Raw genomic sequence first — 24,430 nt, forward strand, 5'->3', positions numbered from 1 at the left:
TCTCTGATGTCAGCACAAAGCCAGTTTCAGATCCCGTCTCCCTCTCTCTGCCCCTCTCCTGCTCACAATCTCTCTCTCAAAACTAAACGTTAAAAAAAGAAAGGAAGGAAGAAGAGAGAGAGGAAGAAGAGAGAAAGAAAAAAAGAAAAAAAAAAGTTTATAGGGGCATCTGGGTGGCTGTCAGTTAAGCACCCAACTCTTGATTTTGGCTCAGGTCATGATCTCATGGTTTGGGGGTTTGAGCCCCACATTGGGCTCTGTGCTAATAGTACTGAGCCTGCTTGGGACTGTCTCTTCCCTAATTCAGTAAACTTAAGGGGGTAAAAAAAAGGGGTGCCTGGGTGGCTCAAACAGCCAATTTCAGCTCAGGTCATGATCTCACAGCTCGTGAGTTTGAGCCCCACATCAGGCTGTGTCAAAGCAAAGCCCCCTTCAGATCCTCTGTCATCCCCTCTGCCCCTCCTTGGCTCATGCTCGCCCTCTTTCAAAAATAAACATACATTAAAAAAAGAAATTAAAGTTAAGGCATTTTTTTCTCTTCCTATACGGAGAGCATTGATGACAAACTTAAGTGCATATGTTATGGCCTCTGGAGTGTTGTACTAGGTAAAGCAAACACAAGAGCATAGATACTGGAGCCAGAACGCCTGGATATGTTGTATCCTGTCTCTACCACTTACTGCAATCTGGGTTCTGACCATACTTGGGAAACCTCATGGTTTATGTGGATGGCTAGATCAAGGCATTATTTGTGTGTTCCTGGGCTCCCTGACCAAAATACCATCCACATACTCTCATAATACCAGCTCAGATCCCAACCACTAACTTAGATTCTGAACCTGGGAGTTTATCTATGGTATTTATTTATTTATTTTTATGGTATTTATAAGGGTAGTGGTAAAGTACAGATTTTTATTTCCATCAAAAGAAAAGTAATATGTACAGGGACAAAAAAATATCTGGATGCTATCTGCCATTTAAAAACATTTTATTTAAAAGGTAATTATATACAAGCTGCAGATACTCTGGAAAGATACAGCTTTACCTGTGTGAAGCCACAACCAGTTCCATGTGAGTGGACTGTAGGAGTACCTCACCACTGTATAACCAGCACCTGGCACACAGCAGGCACTCAAAACAGATTTACTGAAAAAAACTGATGCAAATGTGCTTTTAGGTAGCGAACGAATTATTGAGGTCCCCTGTTGATCTGAAGAAACAAAGTACTCTGATTGGAAAGGTAATGCAAGGGGGTTGTTAGGTGTGGAGTGAAAGGAGGGAAGAAGATCAACAATGATTAAAGGAAGACTGAATTTTGCCCAGATTTGTTTCATAAAATGCCACAATTAAACTTTACTAGGTCTATGTGAAATACATATTGAAATAATACAGGAGGATTTCAATAACCAGAATAACTGTACAAAAAATAAACAAATTAACTTTATTAAGTTACTACTTCACTCCTTAGACATTAATTTGTTTACAAAAATATGTTTGAAATACATTATTGAAAGTGAATACACACAATAAATAGAAAATAGGGACGCATGGTGCTGGAGATATATCAATCAACTTATCTTCATGTGTTGCCCACTGTTGTAGACAAAACCGGACACATAATCAACATTACTGAAAGCAGTCAAAGTACCTGGGAGAGGGCTGCAAACTACAAGAAAAGTAGCTTAAAGATCTGGACCACTCACCAAAAAAATATTCACTGTTTAATCTGGGAGTTAATCTCACTATTGATAGCACTGAATTACCTACTACCCATAAGAATAATTTAAAAATAAGAAAAGTGCCAAGGAACCTTCATTAACAGTATTTTTAAGTCTAAGTTTCTATTTTAAATATCTGATGATTACTCGAATATCCTAAGCCAAGAGGCAGGCCCTATGACAATAAGTTATAAATAGTCTGAATTTAATAACTTAAAGGTGATAATGGTTAACATAATACATACCGTGTGAGTATCTTAACTAACCACTTTCAGGTAAGGTCATAATTAAAAAGTTTAAGTTTACAGTTTCAATTTCTGGTTAAAAGTGATGACATCCTACTATTGTAAATATGCTAATAAACACATTACTTTGAATTACACTTGATTGAATTCTGTGTACACGTGGTTCCATATTCCAAGTGCAAATTCTCAACGGTGTAGGTTTATAATCAAAGCTGGGTTTAACAAATGCTTTCTAACTTCTGAAAGCAAATGATAAAAGCACTTCCTAAAAGTGAATAAAGTTATAAACAGGTGACCAGTTCTTTTTTCCCTTTACGTGTGATGAACTTCATGAAGCATTAATTCCCGAGGTATATTTGTTTCTGGACCATACAGCTTACATGCTCTTCTTTCAAAGGCAGCTACCATCTGCTTTACAACTTCGTCGAAAAACAATGTGGCAAGCTGAGAGTGCAGAAGGGAGCGGAATTCAAAAGAAATCTGTAGGAAAATGTTAATTATTTTAGGAGGATCTTTCTCTTACTCAATGTCTACTAAGGATAATGGTATTCACACTGTGAAATGGGCTGCTCGGGCTGTAAGGTAGAGTTGTACGGGTATATCTAGATGAGATTTTTACCACCCCTCAGAAGACGGAGACTTCTTTTCCACAATAAGCACAACTACTGGCACAATAAGCCTAAGTAAACAAGGACAGTGAATTTCATTTCAGGACAAAGAATCTGCTTTTATTAAGTTAAAGATAAAACTGGAAAAAAGCTTTGCTGAATGAATACCATTTCGGTCTGGCTTCTTTCTAATGTACCCCTTTTGGATCTATCCTGTTTCCCAAAAGGAAATACAGAAGGGAAGTAACCCTTCTGATAGGTATTCCTATGAGAAGTAGTAGCAAGAAGATGAGAAGAGAACTATTTATATCTCCTCAAGATAGAAGTCAAGACAAGTGGTTCGAGAAAGAGTATTTTAAGAACCAAATATCCAGTAACTTTTAAAACTGCTTTAATTTTCCATTTTGAAGTAATTTAAAATTTGTAAGAAAGTTGCAAAAATACTACAAAGATTTCTCATACACCCATTACCCAGATTCTCCTATTTAGAAAAAAAAATTTTTTTTAAGTTTATTTTTTTGAGAGAGAGAGTGAGCGAACACAAACAGGGGAGGGGCAGAGACAAGGAGAGACAAAATCCCAAGCAGGCTCCACACCATCAGTGCAGAACCCAATATGGGGCTCAAACTCACAAACTGTGAGATGACCTGAGCTCAGATCAGGAGTCAGATGCTTAACCGACTGCAGCACCCATGCACCCTTAGATTCTCCTATTTTAATGTTTTACAGAACCACATTGCAATTATTAAAGCCAGGAAATTAAGAGAGAGTTAATGCTACTAGATAGTAACACTATTATCTAATCTACACAGGCCTTATTCAAATTTCCTCAACTGTCTCATTAATGTCCACTAATTTTTTTAATGAATGCAACTCAAGAGCTGAGAACAGCAGCATCAAAATTAGGACTATTTCTGGGGCACCTGGGTGACTCAATTGGTTGAGTGTCCAATTTTGGCTCAGGTCATGAACTCACAGTCTGTGAGTTTGAGCCCCGTACTGGGCTCTGTGCTGACAGCTCAGAGCCTGGAGCCTGCTTCAGGTTCTGTGTCTCCCTCTCTCCCTACCCCTCCCCCGCTCACACTCTGTCTCTGTCTCTGTCTCTGTCAAAAATAAATAATCATTAAAAAAAAAACTTAAGGGGCACCTAGATGGCTCAGTTGGTTAAGCATCTGACTTTGGCTCAGGTCATGATCTCACAGTTTGTGAGTTTGAGCCCCACATCAGGCTCTGTGCTGACAGCTCGCAGCCTGGAGCCTGCTTCAGATTCTGTGTCTCCCTCTCTCTCTGCCCTCCCCTCACTCACACTCTGTCTCTCTCTCTCTGTCTCTCTCAAAAATGAATAAACATTTAAAAAATTTTTTTAAAAATTATGACTATTTCTTGAAATGCAATGCCTGAGTTGCAAATACAGAGAACAATTCATGTATTATCTGTTGGCAAAGAAAAGCCACAAGTAGCTCTAAGTTATCTATTGCTAAGGTGATGTGAACAAGAAAATGCCATAGTCCCTATTTTAAAAACATATTTTCCCCCTTTGCACTTTATCTCTGCATCATAAGATGTAGAAATCAATGTGTAGATTTCATTTGGTGTTAATAAACTGTCATTAAGCTGTTAGTAAATTCTTAATATGTGTCTTATAATCTATGGACCTGTAAAAATTAGAAAATAGAGAATGACTATTCAAGTTTTCAAGAAATAGAACAGAAAAAGAGAAGGATTCATTAGTATTCTTTCTTATAAAGTTAGTACAGAAAAAGGTATTCAACACTCAGAAATTTGAGATTTTCTCTAAGTGTCTTTCAATAATCACTATGCACCTAAGATTAATTATGGCAACTGGATTCTAATAAATTGATTATTCCTTCTTTAACAAAACCTCACCTAATATTTGGAACAAACTGAGGGCTGTATGAGAGACTTACTGAAAAATCCAAGGTACAAGTTCTTGGGTAGCCAGGAAGACCAGGGCTAAAACGCCAAACAGTCTCCAAATGATTGAAAAGTTTCCCATCAGTACAGGATGCCTAGGACAAAATGAAAATACAACAGGTGTAAAATACCATTTGGACTGTACAGAATCTACAGTTGAGGATGATTTCTTTTTGAAATGTTTGTAGGTCAGACCACAGGTGATAAAAACATCTCATTTTCAGCTTGGTACTAGGAAGTGACCTCTTGCCAATATACGCCAAGATTGTCAGTGCTCGTTTTCACTGCTGCCACCCACTGTGCTTAGACATTCTCCAGGAGCAAAACGAGTGATTGTTTTGGAAGTTCATCTCCAGCCCTGCCACTTCTAAGTAATCCTGAACAAGTTAATTTCCAATACCGTATTTCCTTAAATCTATAAAATGAGTATAATACCTATTTTATATCATCATATGATACAACTAAAATATTTATAAGGTATCCGGCACAGATCCCAAGTATAATTCTAGAATTCTTCTTTCCTACCCAAAGACTTCTCTTGTCAGTTACATTCACTCATTAGTCTCTATTTCTAAGGGCATCCGTGGTTCTAGTTTTCCTGAGAGTCTGGTCCTGACCAGTATCCCTGATCCATTGCTTTCTAACCTCTAATCTCTTCAGTGCTCATGTTTATTTTGTGTATGTATACATTGAAACATATGTACAGTCCATCTTGATAGTTCCCATTCTGTCTCATTAAAAGAAGGCTAAGACCCACTTAAGAGTTGCCTCCCGCAATGTGAAAAATGGTGGCCAGGTTCATAGTCACTAGTCTATTGTCAGGACTGTTTACGACTCTGAATAAAGTTCAGCTTCTTTACTTACTATCCTAAGACGGTATCTGGGCCTTCATACTAGTAGACAACTGACCTCAAGAATATGTACCACTTTCCGGGGCGCCTGGGTGGCTCAGTCGGTTGAGCGTCTGACTTCAGCTCAGGTCACGATCTCACGGTTCGTGAGTTCGAGTCCCGCATCAGGCTCTGGGCTTATGGCTCAGAGCCTGGAGCCTGCTTCCGATTCTGTGTCTCCCTCTCTCTCTGCCCCTCCCCCATTCATGCTCTGTCTCTGTCTCAAAAATAAATAAACATTAAAAAAAAAAAAAAAGAATATGTACCACTTTCCTCAGCAGCAAACCGTCTTTTAAACCCTTGTTTCAAAGTCAACACATCCCTCCCCAATTAAGCCTTAAGTTTTCAGCTCTTTTGGCATATCCTGGGACCAATAAATGATCAAGCCCCTCTACCCCTTTTTTCTGTTAACTTATTCCCCTCAACACTTTAGACTGTCCCTCCTCTGAGCCTATACACTACAGGTTGGCAAAAGGACTTGCATAGATAAACATTTTTCCCCAAAGTGTTATTTTTTCTTCCCTAGCTTCTGTCTCCCTAAACACAGAATGCAAGATTATTTGACTATATCTGACTATATCTCCACAAATAGTTCAAATTGGAAGCCAAAGAGCTTAAAATATATTTGATGTTTATTCTTCCTCTTCATCTAAAGCCTTCTGAGTCAGTTATCACATGAAAACATGGTAGAATCATTATAAAGATCAATTGCATCCATACTAAAAAGCATTTATGAAGAAATGCTCTATTTTCACATTCATAGAAGAAAGTATTTTAATTTTTAAGGTGGAAACCAGTGAATGTTTTAAAATTTAGGGGGAGGGGGCGCCTGGGTGGCTCAGTCGATTAAGCGTCCGACTTCAGCTCAGGTCACGATCTCGCGGTCCGTGAGTTCGAGCCCCGCGTCGGGCTCTGGGCTGATGGCTCGGAGCCTGGAGCCTGCTTTCGACTCTGTGTCTCCCTCTCTCTCTGCCCCTCCCCCGTTCATGCTCTGTCTCTCTCTGTCTCAAATATAAATAAACGTTAAAAAAAAAAAAATTAAAATTTAGGGGGAGGAAAAAATAAATAAAATTTATTTAGACATGATAAAATAATAGTCATTAAAATGCTAACTACTTTATTTTTATTTTAGAGAAAGAGAATGAGCAAGTGGGAGGGAGAGTGAGAGTGAGGGAGAATGAATCTCAAGCAGGCTCCATGCTCAGTCCAGAGTCCACTGAGGGGCTTGATCCCACAACCATAGGATCATGACCTGAGCCAAAATTATAGACTTGAATGCTCAACTGACTGAGCCACTGAACTACTCTAATAGCTAAATTTAGTCATATTATGCTGAGTCACTGGGGAGAAGTGAAAATTTTCTTCAAGGAGTTTGTTTTTTTCTTTTGTTTTGTTTTTAGAGAGAGAGACCACATGTGTGCAAGCAGGGGAGGAGCACAGGGAGAGAGAGACTCTCAAGCGGGCTCCACACCCAGCCCAGAGCCTGATACAGGGCTTGGGGCTCAATCTCATGACAGTGAGATCATGACCTGAGCGGAAATCAAGAATCGGACGTTAAACAGTCATCCAGGTGCCCGAAAGAGTTTGGTTTTACTGGTAGTTCAGTAATGAGCATCTAATTTTCAAAAGCATCAAAAGTTTATTATAAATCTTATTATTTCAGTTATCCAACTTTCAGGTAATACACTCTACCCTTCTTTACAATCACATAAGATGCTTACAGGAAATTTAACAATGAAGGAAAAACTGCTACTGGGAATACTCACAATATACCACCTCCCTCTGACTACTTTTTCACAAAATGTGACAGTGCTGTACTCATACGAATAATCTAGCCCAAGGACCCACAGGTTTTTACTGGTATGTTTAGACATGGCAAAAGGCTTCATTCCTAACAGGAGAGTTGCTGATCACAACAGGAGGTGTTATGATGATGACCTGCAACTAGCTGCTCTGACTGAACTGACCCAGACAATACAAACTATGGCATACAAAATTTTATATTGTGACCCAGGCAGTAAGAGTCATTGAATGGTTGCCTCTATTAAATCTGCTGAAAACTTCCAAGGGCTTCTTGGTCATTATAGATTCATGTACACTAGAATTACTGACACATCACAGGCACATCTGAGGCAACTAGTGATTCACCAAAAATGTCACATGGCTTCTCCTGCTCCCTTGGTTATAATGATTTTTATTCTATAGCACATGTGTGTATGAGGTATTAAAATCCAAAACGTGAACCCAAGGACAACAGAAAATTGAACATATATAGTTGTGTGTTATGCTCAAATATATCTTTCAACAATTGACACATTAAGTGAGGCACCTTATTTTATTTTTTTTAATGTTTATTTTTTTTTTAATTTTTTTTAATGTTTATTTATTTTTGAGACAGAGAGAGACAAAGCACGAGTGGGGAAAGGGAAGAGAGAGAGGGAGACACAGGATCCGAAGCAGGCTGCAGGCTCTGAGCCATCAGCACAGAGCCTGACACGGGGCTTGAACTCGTCAACCGCAAGATCATGACCTGAGCCGAAGTCAGACGCTCAACCGACTGAGCCACCCAGGTGCCCCCAATGTTTGCTTATTTTTGAAGGAGAGACAGAGTGTGAGCAGGGGAGGGGGAGAGAGAGAGAGAGAGAGAGAGAGAGACAGAATCAGAAGCAGGTCCCAGGCTCTGAGCTGTCAGCACAGAGCCCGATGTGGGGCCTGAACTCACGGACTGTGAGATCATGACCTGAGCCGAAGTCAGATGTCCAACCGACTGAGCCACCCAGGCGCCGCTATGAGACAGCTTATTTTAATGAAAAATACCTTTGCAATTTGACACAAACAGTGTGAATTTGCATAAGGTTCTTAATTTTACTAAGCCTCATAAAATTGAGATAGCAATGATAACTTCATACATGTTATTATGAAGATTTTTTTTTCTAATACAGTTTCCTCCCTCCTTGGCAGTAGTGAAAGTTACTGAGATTATGAGGAACATCTCTGGATCTGCAATAACCCAAAAAGACAGCAATGAGAACTTCTTAAGCACAAAGCTCTCATGACTCCCATCACTATAGTATTGGTGCTGAGGCCACACAAAGATGAAAAAGAGAAGCTTCCACTCACTCAAGTAGCTCAACCTTGTCAAGCAGAAATCAGATGAAGAAATAAATTATACTGCAGAGTGATAAGAGAAACAAAACATGTACAAAGCCCAGAAGAATCTCTGAAGTAGGACTGATTATTTATATTAAGGAAAGGGAGAAAGCAACATCAGACAGCTAGAATTTGAAGGACTACTAGGCAAAGAATTAAGTTCATTACAGGTAGAAGAGTGAAAAGTGCGGCACAGGGCCGCACAATAAGCACCGTATGGTGCATTCATGGAACTTAAAGATGGAAGGTACTGCCTGAACATTTAGTATATTTGTGTGTGTGTGTGTGTGTGTGTGTGTGTGTGTGTGTGTGTGTGTGTGTAGTGTGTACTGGGGAAGGGGTGGGGAGCAACAATAAAGCAGATGACTTAATCTTGTATGTATTAAGAAGCAAGGGAAGGTGTGTCAACTATACTTCAATTAAAATAAAAAGCCAGTGAAGGAAAGAAAAAGCTAGGGGGAGAAAATTGAGGGTTATTATTTTTTTTCTCAAGAATTCTTTTAGTTAGATATAGAATATGAAGATTTAAGTTATAAGAGATTAACGTCAGGGGCACCTAGGTGGCTTATTCGGTTGGGTATCCAGCTCTTGATTTTGGTTCAGGTCATGCACGGTTCGTGAGATCAAGCCCCACATGGGACTCTGTCCTGACAGCATGGAGCCTGCTTGGGATTCTCTCACTCCCTCTCTCCCTCTGTCAGTCCTCTGATTGTGCTCTCTCTCTCTCTCAAATAAACAAACATTTAGAAAAAGAGAGACTGAGGTCAGGAAACAGAAAAACATTTTCAGATTATATAGATATTCACTGGTGTCAGAAAGACTGAGCTGGAGTCTTGGCTCTGTAACCTTGGGTAAGTTATCTAACTCTTCTAAACCTTAATCTGCTCAACTATATGATGGAGAACGGTAACATTTGAATCTCAAAGGGCTGTTTTGAAGATTAAACAAGTAATTGAAGTGGTTTAAAGCACTACAAAGAGCACAATAAATGTTAGCTAATGTGAGAGGCAGTGCAGTATAGTAGTAAAAATCTCCAAAACTATGAGGAAAAAGATGGAAATATTCATAATGACAAAGCCCCGGAGTGGCACAGCCTTTTATATGAGTTCAAGTTGTGACAGTAAGATGAGGGTGGACTCCAAAGTCAGCCTCACTGGACAGTAGACTCTCTGATATGAGAGCTGCACCTCCTTCAATGCCTAACAAGGAGCTGACGAAGGCATTTAGCTCTGGCCAATTACCAAGAAATGATATTTTGTGGGCATAAAACACAACTACACTTTAAGTATTTGGCCACGAAACTCTAGGAATTCAAAAGAACTCTATGGAATTCTGCCGTTTTGTGTATTTAAGCCTCAGTACCTTTTCTATATGTGCATTCTCCTTTGACAAGGTAAAATAATCAATAGAATGCATGTAATAACACTTGGCATTTCAGTACCGCCACATGGCAGTATGACCTTGACAGTGTTCATGTTCTCATTTATATCTTTTCTACCTTCATTCTCTCACCACTGTCCTTTCCTTAACTTAAAAAAACCAAAAAATTGGGGCGCCTGGGTGGCGCAGTCGGTTAAGCGTCCGACTTCAGCCGGGTCACGATCTCGCGGTCCGTGAGTTCGAGCCCCGCGTCAGGCTCTGGGCTGATGGCTCGGAGCCTGGAGCCTGTTTCCGATTCTGCGTCTCCCTCTCTCTCTCTGCCCCTCCCCCGTTCATGCTCTGTCTCTCTCTGTCCCAAAAATAAATAAAAAACGTTGAAAAAAAAAAAAATTAAAAAAAAAAAAAAAAACCAAAAAATCAAAAAAACAAACTAGCGCAAAAATTAAAACAGTTCTCACTTGTGCGGTCCAATCTTTTCTAAGGGGCAATAGTCCTCAACTGAAGAAAAAAAAGAAAAAGCTTCTTATTTCCATATTCTAGTCAAATTTCTATTTGGCAAGAATAACACCAATACTGGATAAAACAGCACAGTTAGAAGACATAAGAAATCATTTGTTTTTTCCTTCCTTCTCTGATTAGTTTAGGGACATTCTTTCAAGCTATTATACTTTAACTCACTTGATATAATCAACATTTGGGAAAGATTTAAAAACAACAAAAACTAAAACTATTACCTTTACCAAATGTGGTTTCACCAAGGTTACTACTGATGTATAGCGCTCCAACACAGGTGGAAACCCAATTTCTAATCGTGTTTTGCAATACCCAGTTCTCTTCGATATTACATCTGATTTTTTGCACCAAGGAACAAAATGCTTGTAATCTTCCATTCCTGATACCACATCATACATTTCCTGCATAGAATATCTTAAAAAAAAAAAAAAAAGAGAAAGAGAGAAAGGTGTTAACTGCACCTAGTTATATGGCATACATATATTTTAAATTGAATATGAGGGGCACCTGGGTGCCTCACTCGGTTAAGCCTCTGACTCTTGACTTAGGCTCAGGTCATGATCTCGCAGTTCATAAGGCTGAGCCCCACACTGGGCTCTGCACTGACTCCGCGAAGCTGGCTTGGGATTCTCTCTCTTTCTTTCTCAACGCCTTCCCAACTTGCTGCCTCTCAAAATAAATAAACAAACTTTAAGAAATAATTAAAAGGGGCACCTGGGTGGCTCAGTCAGTTAAGCATCTGACTTCGGCTCAGGTCATGATCTCACGGTCCGTGAGTTTGAGCCCCACGTCAGGCTCTGTGCTGACAGCTCGGAGCCTGGAGCCTGCTTCGGATTCTGTGTCTCCCTCTCTCTGACCCTCCCCCGTTCATACTCTGTCTCTCTCTGTCTCAAAAATAAATAAACGTTAAAAAATAATAATTAAAATAATTAAAAAATAAAAACATTATAATCAAATATATACTTTAAAGTTTACTTATTAATTTAGTTTAGTAATCGCTATACCCAATGTGGGGCTTGAACTCACAATCCTGAAATCAAGCATTGCATGCTCTTCTGACCGAGCCAGCCAGACAACCCCTCCTTTTTTTAAGTTTATTTATTTATTTTTATTAAAAAAAAAATTTTTTTTTTAATGTTTATTTATTATTTTGAGAGAAAGACACCATCAGCAGGAGGAGGGACACACAGACAGGAAGACACAGAACCTGAAGCAGGCTCCAGGCTCTGAGCTGCCAGCACAGAGCCCAACGCGCCGTTCGAACCCACAAACCTTGAGATCATGACCTGAGCCGACGTGAGACACTTAACTGACTGAGCCACCCAGGCACCCCTGTTTTTTTAAGATCAAATATACACTTTAGAGCAAAGAAATTTACAACATATTGTTACATGAAAAAAAGCACACTACAAAGTAGACAGGATATGCATGATTCTATTATCCATTTGAGAAAAATTATACATAGGGGCATCTGGGTGGCTCAGTCGGTTAAGCATCTGACTTTGGCTCAGGTCATGATCTTGCAGTTTGTGGGTTTGAGACCCATGTTGGGCTCTGTGCTGACAGCTCAGAGCCTGGAGCCTGTTTCAGATTCTGTGTCTCCCTCTCTCTCTGACCCTCCCCCGTTCATGCTCTGTCTCTCTCTGTCTCAAAAATAAACGTTAAAAAAAATTAAAAAAGAAAAATTATAAGTAAATTCTATATTTCTCACTTTTAAATACCTGATGTTTACTTCTTCCTGAAACTAATTGTTAGGGTAACAGACTATGTGCAATGAAAATCTGGAAGGACACAGATTAAACAATAGTTTTTAACTCAAGAAAAAGAAGTAGGAATAAAGATCGACTCTCTTAGCACATATTCTTATATATTGTTAGATTTTTATACAAGTATGTAGTATTTTTGTAATTAAAAAAAAAAGGAAACTATTCTAGAACATAAAGGAAACATCTCATTCTTTTCATGAGCCAGCATAACACTCCATCAACCCAAACCTGACCAAGAACATAAAAAATAAAATCTATAGACCAATGTCACCTGTGACTACTAAGGCAAAAATTATAATTATCAGCAAATAAAATCCAGAAATACATTTTGAAAAAAACATTATCAAATGCAACTCTTTTAAAGATGCACGGATGGCTTAACACTAAGAATTCTATTATTATAACCATATTAACCAAAAGAAAAATTGTGATTCCCTCCATAAATGGTAAAATACCAAAAGCATTCTCATTAGAGTTAGAAATAAAACAAAGATGCTAGTTATCATTGTTATGTAACATTGTTCTGAAAGTATTAGCTGAAGTAAAATCAGAGTATGAAATATGAGGCATATGTATGGAGAAGAATAAGACAAGAGTATCAGTTGGCAGGTGATATGACTATCAATTCAGAAGATAAGCAATTCAGAATTCAGTAAGGTAACCTGTTAAAGAACCTTTAAAAATAAGTACTTTTCCTACACTAACAAGAACCAGTTATAAAACAGCACAGAATTGCAAAATACCTACAAATAAATTCAACAAAAAAACTTAAGGGCCTAAATGTAAAACAAACAGAAACAACAACAGTCTATGGATACAAAAGACGAGCGGATGATGAGAGCCAGATATGTATTATTCTTATAAAAACTGAACACTGTTAAAACATAATTCACCTCAAAACGGTAATAGGAATTTACACCACCACCAAGACCATGATGGCTGGGACTATAATTCTGCCCCCCTCCAATCCCTTCAACAAGTACATGGTCATAATCAACCAGGCCACACCCTACAACTACCCAGTGCCCCACCCAGATGATGGGAACATGCCCAAGGTGTCCAGCCACCCCCAGGACTCCGGGCCCAAGTCTGGAGTGGCTGAAGAAACTGTGAGCACCTCCAGTTGCAGGGAGGACACATCCTCCCATGGCCAATAATATGTGAAAAGTGAAAGAAGAAAAATTATACAGTAATTTAAACAATCCCAATCTAAATTACAAAAGGGAAGTTTCAGAATAAGACAGAATGAGTCTTTATGAATGTTTAAATTAATCTTTATGAGCATGAAATGAGGCCCACACCAGAGGGGAGGGAAAATCACCCTACCCCCTTGGTTTTAGTTACTTTGAAATAAAGGCCAAAGTAAGTCCCCTGAAGAAGTATGAAACCTTGTGGCCTGGAACTTAATTGTTATAAAAATAGTCTACAACAACTCAGAAAGCAGTATATACAACATAGTGGTCAAGGAGATGGACTTTATACTCAGGAAGGACTGTGCTCAAGTATCAACCCTAAAACATAGTAAGCCACATGACCCTGGGTAGGCTGTTTAACCTCTCAATTTTATGTTCTTCATCCATAACTAAAAAGTACCTCTACGGGGTTCTTCTGAGGGTTAAGTGAAATCGTTTTGCCATACTGCACAATGCTTAATAAGCACTTAATAAACGTAGCTAATATGTGTTTATGTCAAATACAGGGGGAAAAGATAAGATAGAGATCACTGGATAAGGCCAATTTGCAATAAAAAGAATTTTAGCCTGAGAAAGAATAAGGAAGCAAGCAATGATAAGTAAATACGTTGGAAAAAATAATCTTTGAAAAAAAAAATCTTTGGAATCATACTTCATGTACATTATCTCTCTGAGCTTCAGTTTCCTCATCTCTATAATAGGAATAACAACATCTAATATACATGGCTATTGTGAGAATTAAATGAAACAGTAAAGTACCCAGTAACAGCTGTCAAATGCCAGGTACACAGTAAAAGGAGATATTAACAGTGATTCAAAAGTAAAGCAGGCCAGGGGTGCCTGGGTGGCTGAGTTGGTTTAGCATCTGACTCTGGATTTCAGCTCAGGTCCTGATCTCACAGTCTGTGGGTTTGAGCCCTGTATTGGGCTCTGTGCTGGCAGCTTGGAGCCTGCTTGGGATTCTCTCCCTCTCTCTGCCCCTCCTCTGCTCACGCATGGGCTCTCTCTCAAAATAAATAAATATTTTTTTTAAAAAGTAGACCAATTCACTATTAATCTTTTTATTGCCATTTCTTCTTTTAACTGATACCAGCTCTGGCAAAGATGTCTACCTATCCAATTATTTAGGCTCACTTCACATGGTATACTTGCTGGGAAGAAGATGCCCATCAGGAGGCTACTATTTCCTGGCACAAAAACAGACACTCAGATGAATGGAACAGAATAGAGAACCCAGAAATGGACCCACAAACGTATGGCCAACTAATCTTTGACAAAGCAGGAAAGAATATCCAATGGAATAAAGACAGTCTCTTCAGCAAGTGGTGCTGGGAAAACTGGACAGCAATATAGAGAAGAATGAACCTGGACCACTTTCTTACACCATACACAAAAATAAAAAAATGGATGAAAGACCTAAACGTAAGACAGGAAGCCATCAAAATCCTCGAGGAGAAAGCAGGCAAAAACCTCTTTGACCTCAGCCACAACAAGTTCTTACTCAACACATCTCTGGAGGCAAGGGAAACAAAAGCAAGAATTAACTACTGGGACCTCATCAAAATAAAAAAGCTTCTTCTGCACAGCAAAGGAAACAATCAGTAAAACTAAAAGGCAACCAACAGAATGGGAGATCTGCAAATGACACATCAGATAAAGAGTTAGTATCCAAAATCTATAAAGAACTTATAAAACTCAACACCCAAAAAACAAATAATCCAGTGAAGAAATGGGCAAAAGACATGCATAGACACGTCTCCAAAGAAGGCATCAAGATGGCCAACCGACACATGAAAAAATGCTCAACATCACTTATCATCAGGGAAATACAAATCAAAACCACAATGAGATACCACCTCACACCTGTCAGAATGGCTAACACTAACAACTCAGGCAACAACAGATGTTGGCGAGGATGCAGAGAGAGGAGTTCCTCTGTACTGCTGGTGAGAATGCAAACTGGTGCAGCCACTCTGGAAAAGAGTATGGAGACTCCTCAAAAAATTAAAAATAGAACTACCCTATGACCCAGCAATTGCACTACTAGGTATTTATCCACGGGATACAAGTGTGCTGTTTCAAAGAGACACATGCACCCCCATGTTTATAGCAGCACTATCAATAATAGCCAATGTACGGAAAGAGCCCAAATGTCCATCGACGGATAAATGGATAAAGAAGATGTGGTATATATATATATATATACAATGGAGTATTACTTGGCAATCTAAAAGAATGGAATCTTGCCATTTGCAACTATGTGGACGGAACTGGAGAGTATTATGCTAAGCGAAATTAGTCACAGAAAGACAAATATCGTATGACTTCACTCATATGAGGAATTTAGATACAAAACAGATGAATATAGGGAAGGGAAGCAAAAAGAATATACAAACAGGGAGGGGGGACAAAACATAAGAGACTCTTAAATATGGAGAACAAACAGAGGGTTGCTGGAGGGGTTGTGGGAGGGGGGATTGCTAAATGGATAAGGGGCATTAAGGAATCTACTCCTGAAATCGTTGTTGTACTATATGCTAACTAACTTGGATATAAATTAAACAATAAACAGATTTAAAAAAAAAAAGGAAGCTACTATTCCCAGTACCCCTCTTGCATTTAGATGGGATTATGTAACTAGTTCTTCCCAATAATCACTTCCAAATCAATATGGTTTAGAATCAGGTATATCTTTTTAAGAGACTCAGAAGACTAAGGAATTACAAAGGTACAAGTTAGATGGAGCCCGGTTCATAAATTGCTGTGCATGGATGGGGAGTACTCACTTGAACTTTACATAAGGAAGAAATAAACTTTTGGGTTTTACCTATATAGCTGCTAGCTTTACCTTAACCAATACAGTGACTTAGCCAGTAATAAAGGTGACTTTAGTGACAAAAGTGGAGTCTGCTGAAAGTCCTTTACTACAGAAAACTACTACAGAAGGGAAAGAGCAAGTGGAAAAATTCATGAAATGCACTTTTACAAGAATTCATGTAATACTTAATGGCCTGTTAAGAATTAAGACCCCTTTATAGAAATTCCCCTATGAACAGATGCTGTATTTCTGGTTTAGCAGAACTGCAGTCTCTCTATTCTCTCCTGTGTATATGCCTAGATCAGGGGTCAAACCTGGCCTATTGCCTCATTTTGTAAATAAAGTTTTATTAGCACATAGCCACACCCACTTATTAACTACAGGCTATAGTAGTAGGTCTTTTGGGCTATAATTCCAATGACAGAGTTGAGTAGCTGCTACAGAGATAGTATGGTCCACAAAACCTAACATATTTACTCTCTGGCCCTTTACAGAAAAAGTTTGCCAACCTACGCTCTAGGTGATAGGAGCCTCTTAGCACATCTGCATGTTACTTACCTATGCATGTGTATATGTTAGGGAGCTATATAAACATATTGGGCTCAACAAATCACTAATGTTGCCGCTACAGAAATGAACAGTGTACAAAAATACAGGTCATAAACAGTTCAGTTATTTCCTTTATATGTCAAGATTTAAATCTATCCTATAAAGTCACTACATAATTATGTTAATTCAACAAATATTTATAAAACAGCAAAAGCTATGGAAAGGCCAATCCAGAAAAACCAGAGCTTACTCTGTAAGAAGAAAATCCAGAAAAAAAAGTCATGATACAAGAAAGTTATTATATACAAACCCTATAATTCTCCTCTCTGAATATTCTTTTCTTTTGTTTATTAATGGCGCAGCAATTCTGAAGAAAGTTCTTGCATATATCTCCTTAGGCAAAACTAAGGAGGTATATAGTGGAAGAGTTCTGCTCATCAGTGTACCACAGGAAGCAAAATATCTAAAAGACAAAAATTACCTGATTTAGAATGGCATTGAAAATTAAGAGGAAACACAAATTACAGACTGTAAAATACTATCACACTTTATTTTTTTAAAGTAAGCTCTACACCCAACGTGGGTCTCAAACTCATGACCATGAGATCAGGAGTTGCTGCTCCACCAACTGCGCCAGTCTGGCCTCCCAGTAACTATCACACTTTGGAAGGGTTTGCAACTTTAGAATATTACACACACACACACACACACACACACACACACACAAAATTGTGTGCACATGCATGCACAAGCACACAGAAAAAAAATTTATTAAGTACCATGAAGAAAACTAAACATAACAGCTTACAGTTTGGGTTAGAAGTTCCTGGCACAAAAGGGATCTCTCCCAGAAAGTTGGCTTTCAGTCTACCATCACGTATTACAACATATTCTTCCCATACGCTTGCTAGAATATTCATCAACTATTTTCTCTTTGTTAATGTAAACTCTTCCCCCAATGTGGGGCTTGAACTCATGACCCCGAGGCCATGAGTCCCATGGTCTACTGACTGAGCCAGCCAGGTGCCCCTCATCATCTATTCGACTCATCTATCCAGGTTGTTTTCTCAGCTGGATCCACAGAGGTTCTTTAATTCCTTTTTTTTTTTTTTTTTTTTAATTTTGAGAGATAGAACGTGCACACAAAAGTGGGGGAGGGGCAGAAAGAGGGAGGAGAGAGAGAGAATCCCAAGCAGGCTCCCCAGCGTAAGCAAAGAACCTGACATGGGCTCAAACTAAAGAATCTTGATATCATGACCAGAGCCAAAGTTGGACACTTAACCGATTGATCCAGCCAGGTGCCCCAGGTTCCTTAATTCTTGACCTACTCTGAGACTTGAGATTGGAAATCTAGTGGCCCTCTCAGAACTGTTGCTCTATACTCCTTTACCTTCCAGTCTCCCTTTCAATGCGTATATGTAAAAATACATATCAAAGAAATTAGAATATTAGTTGTTTGGGTGCTTCTAAATATAGGTGCCTGATACACTTGTTTTCACTTGAATATTTCTGCCTATCCCTAATAAGATTATTGTATAACTATTTTATACTATTTTTTATGTATTAGTTCACATACTCATTGAGATCGTGTTCTGTGCTAGGCACTAGGGATATAATGGTAAAAATAAAAATTAACTGTATGAGAATTACTTTGTAGTTGAGCATTCAAAAGAAGTGCTAAGAAAGAAAGGGGGTGGGGACACATAATTAGGAGCTCCTTTTGATAGGGCAGTCTCAGAAGTCCTCTAACGTTATACTTCAGCTGAGATATAACAGGAGTTAGCCATATAAAGAGAGAAATAGGTATGTATGTGCATAATAAATGTGTATGTGTATGCATACACACACAGTGTATGTGAGTGTAGTATATGGAAGGAGGGGAGGTAGGCAGGGGGCATTCCAGGTAGTAGGGAAAGAGCCTGGCAGTATCCACAGACTGAAAAAGACTAACAGTGTAGTATCAGTAAAGCAAGCCAGGAGAGTACTATGAAATAATATTAAACTGGTTGGAGCTAGATCATGCTGGGAATTATTAGCCAGGGTAAAGCAATTTGGATTTTATCCTCAATGAGAAGCTTTTGGAGAATTCCAAGTAAAAGAATACTATTTCATTAGATCAAATCTTCAAATTATTTTTTAAAAGGGGAATGGAGGGCCTGGTGAAATCTTATGTCATCATACATAAAATTTGTTTTATAAATAGAATTTACACATAAATAAAATTTCTTTGGACATAGACACCCTACAATTTGGCTAGGGAGGAAGAAACAATCAAGTTAAACAAGGAATAGTTGAAGAAACTGGGAATATTCAGCCAGAAGGATGATACCTGAGATATGGTTCCAAAACATAAACAAGAAGCCCAATTGGAGGGAGACAAATTTAGGCTCCATAATACAGGAAAGAACTTTTGATAATTCCTTTTTTAAAAAATATACATTTATTTTTGAAAGAGAAAGCGTGTGCCTGCGTTGTCAGCAGACACACACACACACACACACCCACACACACGAGCAGAGGAGGGGCAGAGAGAGGGAACAGAGGATCTGAAGCAGGCTCTGTGCTGACAGCAGAGTCCAATGTGGGGGCTCCAACTTAGAAACCGTGAGATCATGACCTGAGCCGAAGTTGGTTGCTTAACTAACTAAGCCACCCAGGTGCCCCAAGAAAGAACTTTTGAACAATTAATACTCTTTATAAAAATTAGGTGGTCTTATTCCAGACAATGAAATAAAGGTTAATGAAAATGGTTAAGCTAAACACTGATAACTTTGTCAAAATGTAATGGTAAAGAAATCAGACATACGAACTATATAGGTGAACTTATTGGCCTCTTTTCAAGACTTTAAAAGGATTTTTCATCCAACTGTAAGTAACACTTCAAAATACAAACAAGGGGATAAAAATATTGCAAAACAAGACAGCTTTCTAAATTCTAGGTTTTTAGGACATCACAAGTAGTATTTGATTTTTTAATGATGGTAAGAGCATATTTTAAAGATATCTCTATTATTTTTAATCAAAAGAGATTTTAGATAAATTCATCTCCTAGAGAGAAAAATATATTACCAATTTAGATAGATTCATCTAGAGAGAATAAAGGTGTTAAGTGTTTCCAAAAATCTTTAAAAATATGATTAGTTATGTGAATCTTATTTTAAAGGCAGAGATAATATTAAAATAAGCCTATTGTGGGGCGCTTGGATGGCTCAGGTCATGATCTCACAGTTGGGATAGAGCTTCACGTTGGGCTCTGTGCTGACAGCATGGAGCCTGCTTGAGATTTTCTCTCTCTTCCTCTCACTCTCAAAATAATTTTTAAAAAGAGCCTATTGTGATTTTTTTTTTTTTTTTTAGAGTAAAACTACAGAGTTTTCTTAGAAGTAGGATAATACCAGGGCACTTGGGTGACTCAGTCAGTTAAGCTTCTGACTTGGGCTCAGGTCAGGAACTCGAGGTTTGTGAATTCGAACTTCGCGGCAGGCTCTGTGCGCTGACAGCTCAGAGCCTGGAGCCTGCGTGGGAATCTACATCTCCCTCTCTCTCTGTCCCTCCCCAATTCATGCTCTCCCTCTCTCAAAAATAAAAAATAAAACATTAAAAATTTTTTTAAGAAAGTGGGATTATACCAACGTAAGTGAATGACAGTTACTCTGCTAAATGAAGCACATCAGTGGAAATAATATAATTCGGCAATTAATTTAGCTTCTCCTTTAAAAAAAATTTTTTTTTAAGGTTTATTCATTTTTGAGAGACAGAGCACGAGCAGGGGGAGGAGAGAGAGAAAGTGAGACACAGAATCCGAAGCAGGCTCCAGGCTCTGAGCTGTCAGCACAGAGCCTGACACAGGGCCCGAACCCACAACCCACGAGATCATGACCTGAGCCGAAGTCAGACGCTCAACTGACTGACTTCAGCTCAGGTCATGATCTTAGGGTTTGTGAGTTCGAGCCCCATGTCAGGCTCTGTGAAGACAGCTTGGAGTTCGGATTCTGTCTCAATCTCTCTGCCCCTCCCCCACTCACAGTGTGTGTGTGTGTGTGTGTGTGTGTGTGTGTGTGTGTCTCCCTCTCTCTCTCAAAAATAAATAAATATTTAAAAATATTTAAAAAAGAAGCCACATAAAATAATTTAGGATCTCTGTTAGCCATATTGATTACAAACCAAATCTGGTGTACAAAATACCTGATCACCTGTTCCCTTTCTAGGACATTCTTTAGCTGTCTTTGTTATAACAGTTTTACCTATTTTCCCCACTTTTGTTACCTATTATCAGAAGCCAATTATGTGACAGATATTGAAAACACTTATTAATAATTTTCTGATAAATCAGTATCAGAAAAGGCAGCATTTCTGTGATAAACCTTATTTAAAAAGGTAAAACCGTTGCTCCTGAGAGATGAACTAGTTGCCTATGAAGCTTTTCACTGTATATGGTTTTGAATTTTGTATCAAGTTTATGTAATACCATGGCCCCAACCTCCCACTCTACCTCCCCCAAAAGAAAACATACACACACATACACATATACATATAAAAACCCTTATACAATCTGATTACAACTGTAAAGGAAATACCTGTGTTTAAAGCAAGCTAATAGTTTTCCTGATGAGTCTGCATACTATGGTTACAAGCCCTGGACCGCACATCTATTTTCACACACTATCAAGAACGACGTCTTAAAAAAAAAAAAAAAAAAAGAATAACGTCTTCAACTGTAATGAAGAGTCATACAGTCATATATATCGTTAAACCATGATATTAAAACTGAATCAGAGGAAGGACAGTTTTTTGTTACTAAACTTCCGATACTACATCTCACCCTACTATAATAAACGCCACAACCTATGTTAGTGCTTGCGCCTAAAATGAGCTCATAAACTCCTTCCCTCTTCATTATTATAAACAGTAAATACTTGTCTTGGAATTTAAACCTTAATGTAATCACTAAAACAATTTTTTTTCTTAAAACTGATTAGAACTACTTTTTCAAGTTATTTCCTTTAACAAGACTTCAGTTTCAACCAATATTTGGTTAAAAAGATTTAGAGTTGGCTGGGGGTTTGATACTTGAAAAATTCTTTAAATCTAAATTCTTGGAGTTCAACATTTGTGCTTTTTCCCTTCATCCTGTACTGTTTACAACTGAATACATTTTAAATACTAACTTTAGTTTTCGAGCATTAATTTATTACAAAGTCATCAGGAAAAGGAAACTAAGCGGTGGAAGTATGGAATCATTCATGTCTCCACCTCCACCCACCAAAAAGGAGCCAACCAGGAAAATCCAAAGCTGGTTCAAGGTTACAGGACCTCTAAGTTACAGTCGAGCGGGGAAAAAAAATCCAGGTCCCCTACTATGGCTACATTTAGTTTTGCAAGCACCAAAGGGTGGAAGCAAACGTCTCCTACCAAAAACTGGGAAAGTATGTCTGGCCACTTGGCACGCTAGAGGAAAAGAAGGAGGCTCACCGCCGGGCCACAAACTCCCACAGCCCGGGCACCCAGCAACTCTGCCGCAAAGTTAAAAGAGCAGCAACAGCAGCAGGCCGTAGGGGAGGAGACCGGAAGAGCTCCAAGTTACCCTTTTCCCGAATTGCTCTATCAGCTGCTGCTAAAGTCGCTCCGCCGATGATTCACTACCTCTCGCGAGGGAAGCGAATCACCAACTCAGACGGGTGTCTGGAACAGGCCCACGAACCTCTGGCCGGGGTGATGGGCGCAAAACCTGAACTCCTCAAACGCAGGAGACCCTCTCCCTCTGGAGACGCGGAAATGCATCCGGTCAGGCTACCCCTCGCCCCAAGTCTCCTCGGTCCCCCAACTCAGCAAGCCGGGGCCGAAGGCTACCCTCACTGCAGCACCCCCGTTGTTTATTACCTGACGTTCCGGGTAGGCCTCTGCGCCGGAGCCGGGGTTCCGGCCGCTGCTGTCGACTTTGGACGGCATCCCGAAACCACCTTTCTCAGGGCCCCCTGACCGGCCCGAGCTGCCATGATAGTCTCACTGAAGCCGGTCCTCACCTCCGGGACCTGGTCCTCGGTGCCGCCCTTCTGTGGCCCGCGGAGCCGCCCGGCTCCGGCGCCTTCCAACCAATCAGCGGGCCCCTTGAGCTGCCAGACACGCCCTCTCTTCCCACCCCGAAAGCGCATAACTGACGCAAGCTCCCGCTGCCGTAAGGCCGACTGTAAATGCCTCGTCATCCTTCCAGCCAATCAAAGGGAGCTCAGGGCCGCCTGGACACACCCCTCTTTCCTGGCCGAGCTCCAGTTCCCGCCGCGCGCTAAGGCGCCTTTTACGTAAGACTCATCGTGACCTTTCACCCCACCTCCCGTGCTGGAACTCTTCTCCGGATTCGCCAACGGCCACGTTCTCTTAGGCGCTGCTTGAGGTCGTGAGGCTCGGCACGTGAGCCCAGTCCAAGGGCGGGAGAAAGCTCGAGGTTCTGGGTGTTCGTTACGTAACTGTCTAAACCGGTGAGTGCTGAGCCGGACTGCCATCGTTCCTGGCTGCGAAGTCTGGCCGTCAGTCTTGCTGTTTAATGATTGTCTAATACAGTACCTGCCGTGCTTACCCCATGAAATTGTTGCGAGGGCAATATAAGGTCATGTGCCTAGGGAAGAGACTCCGTTCTATTTGCCTTCCTCTTGTCTGGCCAACATTTTTATTGGTGTTCATGTATAGTGTGGGTTTCCCATAGTGCAGACAAACCAGACAACTTTGCTTTAATTTACCCATGTCAGGAATCAGTCATCAAGTCCTGACATTCTTTTCTTCTCTGTTCCCAGGTCCTTATTTAATCTTTGTATGTCAATGTCCTGTAAACCGGATAGCAGTACTACCTACTGAATATGGTTTTGAGGAACAAATGAGATAGTTGATTAAATATAATGAACAAATATTGGGCACGTGTTATAGAAAAAAAAATCAGGGTAATGAGGTGGACAGGGGTAAGGTGTGGTGCTAATCTATGTAGGGTGGTCAGGTGGGCCTCTCAGGAGGTGATACTGAACAAAGGCCTAAAGTGAGGAAATGAATTATGTGAGTATTTGGGAGGAAAGTAACTTCAGGTGGAATAGCAAGTGCAAAGGCCCCAAACAGAAATAATGTTGCCTTGTTTTATGAAGAGCAAGGGCTTTGGATCACAGTGAGTGAGGAGGAGCGTGGTAAGAAATGAGGTTAGAGATAGTGAGGGCTTTATCATAGTGCCTGGGAGGCCATGGTATCAACTTTGGATTTTATTCTAAGTGTGCAGGGAAGTCATGCAAGCTTGAGGGTGGAATAGTGACTTGATCTGATCTACATTAACAGAAATATTCAGCTGCTGTGTGTATATATGATTATTTTGGGGGTGATATAAATAATGATATAGGGAATTTGTCATTTTTTATTATTTTTCTACTCTTGCTTTGTTCATTGCAGTCATCCCTTACTAGATGCTTTGTGGAACGAGTTTAAATGACTAGCTACAAAGTTTATCAAACACTTTTCAATACAACACATAACATACTTGTTGAGGTGGTGTATAGCTGCATCCAAACGATTCTGTATTAAATTACTTTCAAATGCACAATCCCTGCTATTCTTGACCTCAATATTTCCAGTAATGTCTTCCTTAAAACAAATTTTTATCATATTACTCCTTTGCTCAAAAACCAGTTGTTA

The 24,430-nt window shown here is 39.6% G+C and overlaps 2 protein-coding genes across 5 annotated transcripts in view; one reads left to right on the forward strand and one right to left on the reverse strand.

Moving 5' to 3' along the window:
• Positions 1–1,418: 1,418 nt before the first annotated feature.
• COQ10B (coenzyme Q10B) lies at positions 1,419–22,905 on the reverse strand. 2 transcript variants are annotated; one of them, XM_019428354.2, is made up of 6 exons: positions 22,646–22,748; positions 21,343–21,443; positions 17,076–17,228; positions 10,661–10,853; positions 4,500–4,601; positions 1,419–2,443 (listed from the first exon to the last, which is right to left on the reverse strand). In XM_019428354.2, exons 3-6 carry the CDS (start codon positions 17,201–17,203, stop codon positions 2,276–2,278), a joined length of 591 nt encoding a protein of 196 aa, XP_019283899.1. In that variant the 5' UTR covers positions 17,204–17,228; positions 21,343–21,443; positions 22,646–22,748; the 3' UTR covers positions 1,419–2,275. The 2 variants fall into 2 exon arrangements, with proteins under 2 accessions (XP_019283899.1, XP_019283897.2); XM_019428352.2 differs by lacking the exon at positions 21,343–21,443 and having other exon boundaries at positions 22,646–22,905.
• A 230-nt stretch (positions 22,906–23,135) lies between these two features.
• The window catches only part of SF3B1 (splicing factor 3b subunit 1), a 57,960-nt gene continuing 56,665 nt past the window's right edge, over positions 23,136–24,430 (forward strand). Inside the window, exon 1 of one of the 3 annotated variants that reach the window (XM_019428349.2) lies at positions 23,136–23,241. The gene's annotated coding sequence lies outside the window, so the exon portion shown is untranslated. The remainder of the gene's footprint in view (positions 23,242–24,430) is intronic. The other 2 variants (XM_019428347.2, XM_019428350.2) reach the window with 2 other exon arrangements.

Source organism: Panthera pardus, unplaced genomic scaffold (genome assembly GCF_024362965.1).
Source record: "Panthera pardus isolate Hobbes unplaced genomic scaffold, ASM2436296v1 HiC_scaffold_10, whole genome shotgun sequence".
Classification (NCBI taxonomy): domain Eukaryota; kingdom Metazoa; phylum Chordata; class Mammalia; order Carnivora; family Felidae; genus Panthera; species Panthera pardus.